This window comes from Saccostrea echinata, unplaced genomic scaffold (genome assembly GCF_033153115.1).
Source record: "Saccostrea echinata isolate AGI-Se365-2 ecotype Australia unplaced genomic scaffold, CSIRO_AGI_Sech_v1 ptg000030l, whole genome shotgun sequence".
Taxonomy (NCBI): domain Eukaryota; kingdom Metazoa; phylum Mollusca; class Bivalvia; order Ostreida; family Ostreidae; genus Saccostrea; species Saccostrea echinata.
The window spans coordinates 18785725-18798598 of NW_026889779.1; the positions used below are offsets into that span (position 1 = coordinate 18785725).

General features: G+C 32.3%; 1 protein-coding gene across 1 annotated transcript; it reads left to right on the forward strand.

Annotated features, from left to right (window-relative positions):
- The first annotated feature begins 733 nt into the window (after nucleotides 1–733).
- On the forward strand, nucleotides 734–10303 carry LOC133196062 (uncharacterized). The gene is made up of 6 exons (XM_061332010.1): nucleotides 734–740; nucleotides 1418–1595; nucleotides 5879–6102; nucleotides 7314–7520; nucleotides 8026–8109; nucleotides 9669–10303. Exons 1-6 carry the CDS (start codon nucleotides 734–736, stop codon nucleotides 10238–10240), a joined length of 1272 nt encoding a protein of 423 aa, XP_061187994.1. The 3' UTR covers nucleotides 10241–10303.
- The last annotated feature ends 2571 nt before the right edge of the window (nucleotides 10304–12874 follow it).

Genomic DNA, 12874 nt, shown 5'->3' on the forward strand with positions numbered 1-12874 from the left:
TATTTTAACTTTTTCCAAAACAAAACAAAAAAACAAAAACAAAACAACAATTTAAAAAGGTAAGAACTACAAGAGCCAAATTATGCTTTAAGGTTTTCTTAAAGAAATTAGTACATACTATTAACTAAAACAGAAGGAACTGCTTATTGTATAGTCAATAAGTTTTTATTTGGCCTACTGTGGAATCATCATTGTTCGTGGGAGATTAGTGTTTGTGGATTTCCTGGGTAGCCCTCAGCAACGAATTAACATCCCCGCGAACATTGAAACACACATACCTTTAGCACAGTTGATTTATTTATCTTCACAAAATATGGAAGTGACTCGCGAATTACATACCCAGGAACCAGTAAAAGTTTGGCTACCCAAGAAAAATAATGATTCCACAGTATTTGGCGTCTTGAATACGACTGAATACCGTATAAGTGGAATTTTTAGCGAAACGCAAATTTCGCGATTTATCCTTAAAATCGGTATATATTTCTAAAAAGAAGCAATTTTAGCGATTTAATAATGCCAACAAAATAAGTATTACAACCGGTAAGCAATTAATTTTTAGCGATATTCAATTTTAGCGATCTCAAAACCCTCGCTAATAATGCCAAAATTTAATCCTTGCTAAAAAAAAAAAGATCTGCTGATACGGTAGTTCATATATTTAGGCAATAAGGTAATTATGTTCTTAAAAATGCTGAATTTTCTGAACCAATGTTAATTCTTTTTCTAATGCATGATGGACCGTTAGAGGGTTTTCGTATTAGGACTTGATCTCCATTGTACTATAAAGGCTATTATTCAAAGAATGGATATTGCATGGTAAAATTGCATCATAACCTCCTTTTGCATTTCTGGAATAACATACAAATGTATGTACTTTTCAAGTTCTCAGAAATGACTGCGAATAAAAATTGTGTTATCAGAAATACTTGCATGACTTAGAATGTAAGGAAAACATTCAGTGAAACATTATTTTGTTACGTAAGTGTAACTCATTTTTCGATTTTTAAATGCTATGAAAGTTCAAATTTGTAGGACTGCTGAAATCTTTCGATTCTTTGCAAAATTCCTCAGTACTTGTTCAGGTTCGTTGCTGATATTTGTTCAGATTTACCAGAATTATTCAGTTGAATTTCAAATATCTTCAGTTTTTTCAATTGTAAACCATTCAGATTTATTATATATTCAAATTAATCATGGATATCTTCAGACAAATCATGAATATCTTCAAACTAATTACGGATATCTTTGACTAATTATTTATACTTATCTTTATCCAATAGATGAATATCTTCAGACTTAAAATGGATATCCTCAGACAAATTATGAATTTTTATAGGTATCCATAGATTTACTATAAGTATCTCACCATAACTCAATTTCTAATTGATAATTTTCCTCATTGTCTTTTTTATTTTAGATGACTTGGGACAGGTAACGAATTATATTTATATAAATGAGAAAGATGCTTATACTTACAATGAGGCTATGGAAGTTTGTACCAGTATGAATGCTACCATGTTGACTGTGCAATCATGGCAGAAATGGTATACCATACAACAGATACACAACTCCTCAAAGGACTGGAATAACGTACCGTAAGTCCATTTCTTTTCTTCTGTTTTCTTTGCAAAACGTTTCTTTATCTTTTATTCTGATTTTGTGTTTATACCACAAAAAGAAAAAAAGTATTTTATTTTCCTAATATGCCGAAGTAGGGAAATATGATTTTGTGTTTCTGCTATATCTCAGTAATGATCATCCATACAGACGTATTGATGAAGGCATTGATATTGATGTAGGCATTGATATTGGTCGGTCTGGTTCGTCTGCATTATCACCTGCCTCACAACATCCTATAATACTTGAGCTCAAACAGCCCTACATAAGTGTTCAGAACTTTTCATTTTACGGTGTTCTGTAAATTAAAATAACCGAGGAGTTCGCAGTAACTCTTAAAGACGTAGTAAAACTACAGAAAGACTGTTAGAGGATAAAATAAATTAATCACGGAAGTGTAGCTAGGAAGTGACTAGCACGAGGAGACATTAGTATCTTTCATTTTTAATAAATAAGAAACCAGAGACTTTCTATCTTTTCATTCTGAAGTCTCTGGTTTCATCCTATAAGCATAACCGGAAGTCTATGTATCCTCTGTAAAGTCTTAAAATATGTTGAGAAAATTTTTGAGAAATGAATGAGTGGTTAACAATAAACAGGCTCGACGAAGGACGTCTGGAACGATTCATTAGAAAAGAAAAAAATATTTAGAAGCAAACTATATCTTGTTAAAGTAGTTAATGATTGATAAATAAATAAAAAAGTTTTAAATGAGGATGTCTGAAATTGAGTCAGATACTTTGTTGTAAGAAAAAGAAGGGGTGACCCATGTACGGAACAATTGCATGTCATCTAAAGGCCAATTTCATTGGGTTATGAGATAGCGAATGGAATATGGGGATAACGAACAGTATTCAAGCTCATAGTCCGTTTAAACAATACAAATCCAAAGCAGAGCAAACACTGACCTCCAAAGACATCAGAGGTGGGATCAGGTGCCACGGAAGAGTAAGCATCCCCTGACGACCGGTCACACCCGCCGTGTGCTCCTTATCATGATCGGGCAAACGGAAGAATTCGTAGAAAGTTCAATGTGTAAAAATGGTCTAACAATAAGAATGAAAAACATGACTCAGCATTTGACCTGATAATAGATTGTATTTGCTGATAAGGTCATTGTATCGACCAAAGAACTTGCGAAATGATGACTTCAATCGAGAATGCTGATATCCTTCTTCATCAACAAGTTGGTTAATAGCTTGCTCAATTTTAAAAATTGATCTTAAGTAGAGCATGCTCTTGCGCATCGAATCAAATGGGAGACATAAGCCCCTTATGCAGGTGATAAGGGTATACTGCTACATAAATAAGGAAGTTGCCGATAGAAAAGTTGAAGTCATCACGTTTATCATTTATAACACAGTGTGTAATGTGTAAGAATCTGTGGTGTCTTTTATTTCAAGTTCCAAGGCTAGGATATATCGTGTCGACATATGAATGGAAGTAACTATTGTAAATTGATAATACGTCGTCGATATACATGTATCTAAATGTCAAGTTGAAGGCCACAGCAAGCAGTTTTCTTCTCATGTAGACGTTTTTGAATAAAGTCTGCATTATATAAATACAAAAATAGGTCTGCTAATAAAGGGGCGAAATTAGTACCTATGGGAATTCCGACAGATTCTTGGAATTTAAAACCCGATCTCCAAAAACTACATAGATATTGTCAATCAGAAACTCAAGCATCTTTTTAATATCAACTTCAGAGCACTTGTATGTACAATCAGAATGTTTTTGACAAAATAACTTTGAAAATGACCAATGGCAAGTTAAGTATATTTAAAATTTCCATTTTTATTGAAAAAGCAGTTGTCTATGGTGTCAAAAAGACTGGACTTAAATTGGTCTTTGATTTATCGTGCGGAATGGTTGTATAAAGTGTTGAAAAGTCGTACGTTTTGATGTTATTGATTTTGTAAAATTTTGCGATTTCAAATTTTCTAAAGGTCCCTTTGAGTTTTTAAGTATCCGGATCTGAATTACACCTCTTCCTGAATATACTGTTGTACAGTACTCCTAAAGTTTCTCCTTCACTGCTGTGAATATTTTAGTGAGGAGTAAAGAAAGAGGCTTGGTGGAACATTTACTGGCATCCGCTATCATCGGGCTATGTATCTTTTTTGTAAGGATTTTTATGGAGTTTTTGAATCCAGTATAGGTATGGTAATTCAAATTCACTTTGATTATTGGAAATATTAAAAATGATGTTGTCAAGGATTCACCCTAGGAATGACTGATTGAAATATGTCCAAACGAGTATTTTTTCAATTTTTTTTCTTTGTTTTTTTTTTTTTTTTTTTGTTTTTTTTGTTTTTGTTTTGTTTTTGTTTTTGTTTTTATGCTAATGACCAACACAGACGTTGGTCTGAATACCCCAAAAATACAAGATTTCCAACACATTGCCAGGATTGGCTTCATGATAGAAATATCCCTGCGTTTGCTGATGTTTGCTTGTCATTGAGTTCTAGTGCTGATTCTTTCAGGTCAGTGCTACCGGAAGCAGACATTTTGAATATCAGTACATTGTATTGCAATTTTTGCATTGGAATAATAAATGTTATCGACCGTTTTCTAGTAATAAGTCTGTAATGGAGATTAATGTATGTCAACAAAAGAAGCCATATCTGCACTTATATAACTGATATTCCTAATACGGAGATTTGCCTTGTTTGATGTATGACCATGTGACTGAAAGTAATGGTTACGATTATGATCCCTGGCAATGTTGATTTTTTTACGGACTAATATTGGACTTTTGCGAGAATTGCTGACTTTTTATAATAAACGGCTTACTTTTACACTATGACAATATATGGAAGCTCTTATGCGATATAAATATTTATCTGAAGAATTAATTAAACGATAATAATGGGCCATTTCAAAGCACATATTACGTTGTCTAGGAAGGGAACGGCATCCACCCTGCCCTCAATCACCTCCCTTCCCATACTGTTACTTCTTTTCCTTTCGAAATGTTTTTTCTTCCTTATTTAATTTCTTCAGAAAATATGATTGAAAAGAGATACTACCCCTTATGAGTAAGGTGATTTAAGTTATGTAATTCTGCCTCCCATCATCTCTTGCATTGATTGCATATCAGTTAATCATGTTAGTACCCCTAACACCATACCTTTAACCACTATGATGGTTTCCTTCTCTTTAATCAATTTCGTACCTCCGTACATAAGGCAGGCTTAAATGTCAAAGTAAGCCGTCGACTGTAAAAGTCAGTGCTTCTCGCAAAAGTCCATTGAGCATGCTCATACTTTTTTTTTAAAGAATGAGAATTAAAATGCTGTTTATTTTCTTATACTGATGAAATAAACTAAAAATGTAATAAGTATAGCTCTGTTTATATTGTACCTCCTTCGATTTGAATTCAGACATGCTTATAAGCTTTATGTTTCCGATGTACCATTTGATATGCTTAGAGTGAACAAACTGAACTTGAACGTACCCATTATGTAAATAATTAAATATCTGAAAACATGTTATACATTCTTAAATGAGCAATAGGTAAACTTAAAAGTATTATTTTAATTAATTTATTGATAATGTTTAGTACTGAATAATGGTATTCTAATCTCTAACCGGAGAATTTAACTGTGAATTGAGTCGATCTTGATCACAACATTAACAACATATGATTTAGTATAACTCGTTGAAAAACCTTCAACCTGCTTGCTTCACATGTTAAGAAATTTCAACTTCTACTTTGAATTTATTTTTATACCGTAATGAAAATTAATTATCATTACATTCTGAAAGCTAGTGTAATTTTAGAAGATTTGATGGCCGTAGCCATATTATAAATATTACAAAATGGGCCCACCTAAAACTTATTATTATTTTTCTACCCATTAGCAATCATTTGCAATGCAGTAAAACATATCTTGTAGCTATAGTAGTTCATACAATTTCATGTACTTTCTTTTTTGTAAAGAACACTTCTTTTCCGAAGACTATTCAAATCTCCGGAAAAGAAGTGTTCTTTACAAAAAAGAAAGTACATGAAATTGTATGAACTACTATAGCTACAAGATATGTTTTACTGCATTGCAAATGATTGCTAATGGGTAGAAAAATAATAATAATTTTTAGGTGGGCTCATTTTGTAATATTTTGATTACCCAGACTTAGGTCAGAAATAGTCATCTAATTATAATAGAAATTACAAAATCTTACGTAACTGTCATATAGTCTTTCTTTTGAAGAAAAATAATGACCTAAATTCTCTTCTTTTTTTTTGTCATACTAGACATGAAGAGGCGTGGATGGGTTTGACAAACACAATCTATGGTCATAACTGGGTAGACTGCACTCCTCTGAATTTTTCGCAGTTCGTATTTTTCAAGGACGACAAACAAATAGACTTTCGGCATGACCATCAGTGCTATACCACAAAGGAACATGAAAGCTACCGATGGAAACAGAAGAAATGTGAAGACAAGTTTGCAGTGATTTGTGAGCAAAAAATCCAAGGTAAAAATCGTTAGCTTCAAGTAGACATAGTAACAGCTGACAAATCCGGAGGTTTGTTTTCCGAAATCATGTCTATAATGGTGTGAACTTTGAGTTCTTTTATATGCATTCAATTGGTTTAAATGTTGTATAATCTGGCCAATTTCTCAAGAACCAGTGATGCCCAGGTTAGAGAAGTTTTCTTTACTTAAGGCATATTGTTCCTATTTATTAAAACGATTTCTAGCGTTTAAATTTCCTCTTAGATATCACTTTACTGTATATTTAACATTTACAGCTTCAATTCATGATATTTAAAATTAATGCAATAAATTGCAATAATTAGTTTTTATTGAAAAGGGTGTGATGGGTAATTCGCTGCCGTATAAATAATGAAATAAAGAATACTAATGAACAATTATAGACTTATACAATACAAATACTCAGTAAAATATACAATACAAATTGACAATTATAGAATAAAAATTAAAACATTATACAATGAAGATTGTGAAATACACAATACAAATGCATGCATGTTCCAAAAGTACAAATGAAAAAGATCTAATATTGTAATTTTTTGAAATGCAGCGATAATATTAACAATAGCTGTTAATTTTTGTTTTGGTTTGTTTAACGTCCCTTCGAGAATTTTACACTCCACCACTAGCCGGTCGAGGGCTGCAAATTTAGACCAGTATTCGGCACTTTGGCCTTTGAGCAATGAGGAATGTTTTTCCTGAACCTACTGCAACATCAGATCTCGGTATATACGGTCTCACCGAAGGACCTGTCTCCACATCCAACAGTAGGATTCGGACCCGCGACGTAAGGATCAACTCCTAACTCCGCGACTTTAGAGCAAACGCCCTAATTATAACCACTGCGCAACGCAGGCTACCAATGATGGTTAATAAGAATAATGACAGCTAAAAAATGAGATTGAATGCTTTTTCTTACTCACAGACTTTTTGGGAAGTACAGTTGAATTTCATTACCTCGACCACTTATATCTCGAATACCAGGAATAAGTTACATGTAGTTTGCAGTCCCAACCACCTTTTCTTTATGTTTTTTACCCTCGTTATCTCGACTCCTCGGATATCTCGTAGCTAAATCTTGTTCCCGTCGAGTTCGAAATAACGACAATTTGACTGTAGATTGAATGGTTTTTACTTATAGGCCTTAAACTGTTTACATGTTACTATATATATGAATGAATCAATTTATAGGAGTGGTATGTCCTTTGAGCACGATTTTTGAGGTAGACATTTACAAATACAAATCAGAGGACGAAGACAGCTGTCAGAATTCATGTGACGCCGATGACAACTGTTACGCAATGATTTCCTACTCAAACGGAAGTGACCACTGCTTACATTTGAGAAAAACCTCTACCAGTAATCAGGCCAAAGTGGCGATTAAACTGTGCGCGAAAGGTAAGTACCACTTACAGATCAACACAGTTATAGCGAATATTTGATAGTGATACCAGTCCAACTCAGTTATAGCTAGCATCCAAGGAGAGAAAAAAAGTCTTTCTATTCTTTTTTTTTAATCCAGTTAAAAGTTATTTTGTTTGACCATAGAATATAGTTTCTTTGTCGGAATGTATCTATGATAACGTGTTTACCACATAATTATATGTTTTCTGTCTTAAATTGTTGTTCATTGGCATAATTATCATCAGTAGATACAGATAATCGTTTAAATCTATAATGATCATTGTTCAGTATGAGAAATATACATTCTCAATATACCGGGGAAAAATGTAGCATGATAAATTGATATCATCATATATTTTCAAGGATTCTAAAGATAAGCCATAATAAAAAAAAAAAAGATACGTCTGGTCCTCCTTTCCTTTTTTTTTTTTCAATGAATAGATATGAACTATAAATTACATGAAGTTTATCTACTTCCTTAATTTTTTTTTTCTTGTAGGTGAAGTCAAAATGACAGATGAAGTCTTGGTTCCAACAAAAAATGATGACAAAACACCCTCTTATACCTGCTCTAACTCCCTCGGTAACTTAACATACAAAATAGCCTCTCTCTCTCTCTCTCTCTCTCTCTCTCTCTCTCTTATTTTTATTATTATTATTATTATCGTTTATGATATACATATAATAAAGTTTTATGGAACGCCAAATCAACATATATTCAAATATTTGAACCTATCCTCAAATAATTGTATCTATCTTCAAATAATTGAACCTATCTCCAAATGAATTGAAGATAGGTACAATTGAATTAAAGATAGGTATAAATGAATTAAAGATAGGTATAAATGAATTAAAGATAGGTGTATATAATTATACCTATCTCTAAATTATTAAACCTAGGTTCAAATAAATTACACCTATCTTTAATGGAATTATACCTATCTTTAATTCAATTAAAGATAAGTTCAATTGAATTATAACTATCTTTTCTTCATTTGAAGATAGGTACAATTTATCTAAAGATAGGTACAATTGATTTGAAGATAGGTACAATTGAAACATATCCACAAGGGATTTGAAGATAGGTACAATTCATTTATACCTAGGTTCAATTCGTTTTGTGTTACTGAAAATAATGAGAGCTCCCTCTAACAGCGACCTGAACACAGAGAGAGCCGAACAAAGCATTTTACGGGGAGTAGTTGTTACTACCAGTGTCTTTATAATTAAAGATAGGTTCAATTAATTGCACCTATCTTTATATCAATTACACCTATCTTTAATTCATTGCATTTGTACCTATCTTCAAATCAATTGTATCTATCTTCGAATCAATTGTACCTATCTTCAAATCAATTGTACCTATCCTCAAATCGTTTGTTCCTATCTTCAAATGAATTAAAGATAGGTTCGATTGAATTAAACCTATCTTTTATTCATTTAGAGATAGGTACGATTGATTTGAAGATAGGTACAATTGCTTTGAAGATAGATACAATTGATTTGGAGATAGGTATTATGAATTGAAGATAGGTTCAAATATTTGAATATATGATAATTTGGCGTTCCCTAAAGTTTCCGTCCAGATATCAAGTAATTTTTTCTTTGTGGCTTTACTAGAAGAATGTAATATTTAACTTACCTCGTATTCTGAAACAATCAAATTATTATGTACCATATGTATCTAACACTCTAAAAATCTTTAACATATTTATATTTTTATATACGTGCTTAAAAAAAATATCATAAAGACGATCACATATCAGTAAATTCTGACAAATTTACAATTTTAGACGGTTAAGGTCAACTTTAAATCAAAATTGCTTTTTAAGAATCGTTATTATGATCTGTTCAAGATTGGTTATTTTTACCACTAAATATCATAATTTTACATAGATATATTTAAATGATACTACCTTGAAAATATTTTCAATATAAGAGACTTTCTTTAAATGAAACATTTTCAAAACTTTTACCACATATATAAGGCAAATAATATAAATACAATGCAATTTTAACTTTCGTTGTTATTGATTCGTTATAGATATGTCAAATATAACTTGATTCTACCGGTAATTGTTTATTAATTGACATATTAATCGATGTTTTTATTTACACATTGATGCATATTTTAACTTTCAGCTATCAATGTTCCTACTACAACCATAGTCAGCACCACAAGTACCGCCACTGTGTCCATGACGCCGTCGTACACCACCGTTTATGAATCAACGATCTGTGTTAACATAACTGTGACAGCAACAGAAACTGCGTATCATAATCTCACGACGTATATTCCTGAAACCACAATTTCTTACATCCAATCACATTTCACTGCTACCATGACAACTGTAGTTCCAACTACTGTCATTATGACGTCATACATAGCGCCATCTACTGTGACAGTGGAAGTGACGCCATTGCTGACGACGTGTAACAATCAAACAAAATTTATCAACATCACAAACACACAATATATACAAGAAGCAGTGGAAAACATCACAAAAGCGTTATATGTGGACAAGACAACAATAAGTTCTTATGTACGATCGAAAACGTGTGCCGAGGACGACCGAACTTCTTCTGCAACCGTGGGGTATTTTGGAATCGTTTTCATTGCCGTTCCATTTGGATTGATTTTCCTTCTTGACCTACATCAAGTTTATTTGCAGCTAAGCGAAACAGTTAGACAATGTTGTCGTAAAGACCGCTAGATTTAAATCATAACACGCCAAAGGAAAATGAAATTCATATAACATGATATTGTACAACACCGAATCAGCATTGAAATAGTTCATAATTGTATGCTGTGTGATAGAAGATAGTACATGTACATAATCAAAGAGCAATATTGAATCTTCCAAGGGGGTGGATTGGACAGTAATTTGTTATATCAATAAATGAAAACGTTTTACCAAGCGTAAATCTTAAAAGAAATGAATTAGTTTTATCATTTGCAAGACAAATATCTTGTGGATGTTTATATTAAATTGATGATCAGTGTTTTGATATGTGATAGCGAAGATAACAGTGAAATTATACATTTAAACGATGTGTGAAACTTTTTTGTGTATTAAACTTTGTTAAATTGTTCACACTGAAATTTCAAAAACTGAAAGGTAACAGATAATATCATTAAATGATGATGACTCAAAAAATGTTTTAATGTAGACTTGTACGCCAAGCACAATAAATTAATCACTTTTCGACTTGAATAGGTAAGGTGATGTTTATCATTCACCTCAGAAATTTTAACTTAAATGGAATTTTTTTTTACTTAAAATGTATCTTTATTTATATATTTAATTACCTATTATAATGATGATAACTAATTATTATTATTTCAAGCAGTGCAATACTTTCATACTTCCTCGTCATCATTTAGGCATGCCTATAAAGAGTAATTACATTCGAAATTGGAATAAATTATTTTTAAAGCCAATATGATATCTCAGGTTGAATGTTAGATTTGGAGACTGCAAGCGATGGTTTGTCCACTGTATAAAGTACAGTGTGATAATACCAAGAAAATTTGTGACAATGGAATTTCGGCAACTTTAAGATGTATGAATTTTAAATTCATAATTAGAGAAATTTTTGCATCATGTTCTCTATTTGAAACGTTTTACTTCACATACAGGTGTCCGTGGTGTTTTTTCCTTGTAGCTGACAACGATGCTGCAAACAGGCATAGAAATGTAAAGGAAAAAGCTTAAAGAGGATAGCTTTCCATCGGATTCTCAAGATCTCTGTCCCTTTTGGCTTCTCTTATTTCCTAAAAGTCGGCAAAATCCTGACAGGACGAAGTTACATTTCCAGATCTTCACTGGGGAGTGCCATCCATCAGTATCTTTTAAGCATCCCCATAGAAGAGTATGCTGATACCTTCTGGTTTTGGTCAAAAAGACTTGAGACATGTGTTCAGGCTTGCAGTTAATATCATTTGAGTTAATAAAAATAATAGAAATAACCTGCTTTCATGTTTCTTTTATATTATCTTATGTATTATCTATTGAAAAGCCTTGTATCCTTCCTTAATTTTCGGGTCAGTAAATATATTACATATATAATGCAATTAATATCGGAAGTCACGATACACAAATGAAAGCGGTGTATGCTGGCCTTCTTTGTTAAAGAGCACAGATAATTAAATAGTCCATCCTGTCACTTTGACTTTCAATGTTTGTAAAACTTTGGAATGACTTCCAATATAATGCTTAATAGGTTAATTGAAGTTAAAATAAAAAACTTACGATGCTTGAGTTTCTGATTGACGGTATCTATGTTGTTTTTGGAGATCGCCTTCCCACAATCTGTCGGAATTGCTATGGGTACCAACTATTAGCAGACATATTTTTGTATTCATGTGAAGCCGAATTTATTTAAAAACTTCTACAAGAGAAGAAGAAAACAACTGCTGTGGCCTTCAACTCGACATTTAGATATATCGAGGACATATTATCAATTAACAACAGTTACTTCCATTCAAATGTCGACCCGAAATATCCCAGTGAACTTGAATAAGATACCACAGAGTCCGACACATCTCTTTCATATTTGGATATTTTACTAGAAAAAGACTTAAATGGTAATCTAACAACGAAACTTTTTGATAAACGTGATGACTTCAAATTTTCTATCGTCAACTTCCCTTACTTATGGAGCAATATACCATTATCATCTGCATATAGGGTTTATGTCTCTCAGTTGACTCGATACGCAAGAGCATGCTCTGCAAACGAACAATTTCTAAAACGAGGCAAGCTATTGACAAATAGGTTGATGATACGAGAATATCAACAGTCCCCTTTAAAGTCACCATTTCGCAAATTCTATGGTCGATGCAATGATCTTATTCACGAATATTATCTAATATTTACATTTGCTATGTTTTTCTACTAAGCCAACTGTAGAATTGATTTGAACACCATTTTTGTGTATACTCACGCGTAGAAATATACACAAAGAAACTCGCGCTAAAGTGACGTTACATTGAGGCTACAGAGACGTTAATAAAAATATGACGATATAGGGAAGCAAGAAATTCAAACACTGAGTATATTTTTGGTGCATTTAAGCATGTAAAATGTAAGGAATGTTTTTAAGTTTAGTGTGAATTGTTAGTGTGTAAATCACACAGACTTGCACGTAGTTATATTTTTCATGAAGCGCTAGTGCGCTTCATAAAATATAACTAATTGACAAGTCAGTGTGATTTACACACCAATAACTCACACAAAACTTAAAAACATTCCTTAATTGTTAAGTCGAACGTTTTTCATACAAATTGCAAGACTATTATTTTCACAATGAATTGTCTATGGATTTTCCGTTTGCCAACTTATGAC

Bases quoted from the DNA above. Each gene is read 5' to 3' on its own strand.
- LOC133196062 (XM_061332010.1), top strand. The intron at 6,103-7,313 runs GTAAAAATCGTT...ATCAATTTATAG, and splicing joins TTGTGAGCAAAAAATCCAAG to GAGTGGTATGTCCTTTGAGC. The intron at 7,521-8,025 runs GTAAGTACCACT...TTTTTCTTGTAG, and splicing joins GATTAAACTGTGCGCGAAAG to GTGAAGTCAAAATGACAGAT.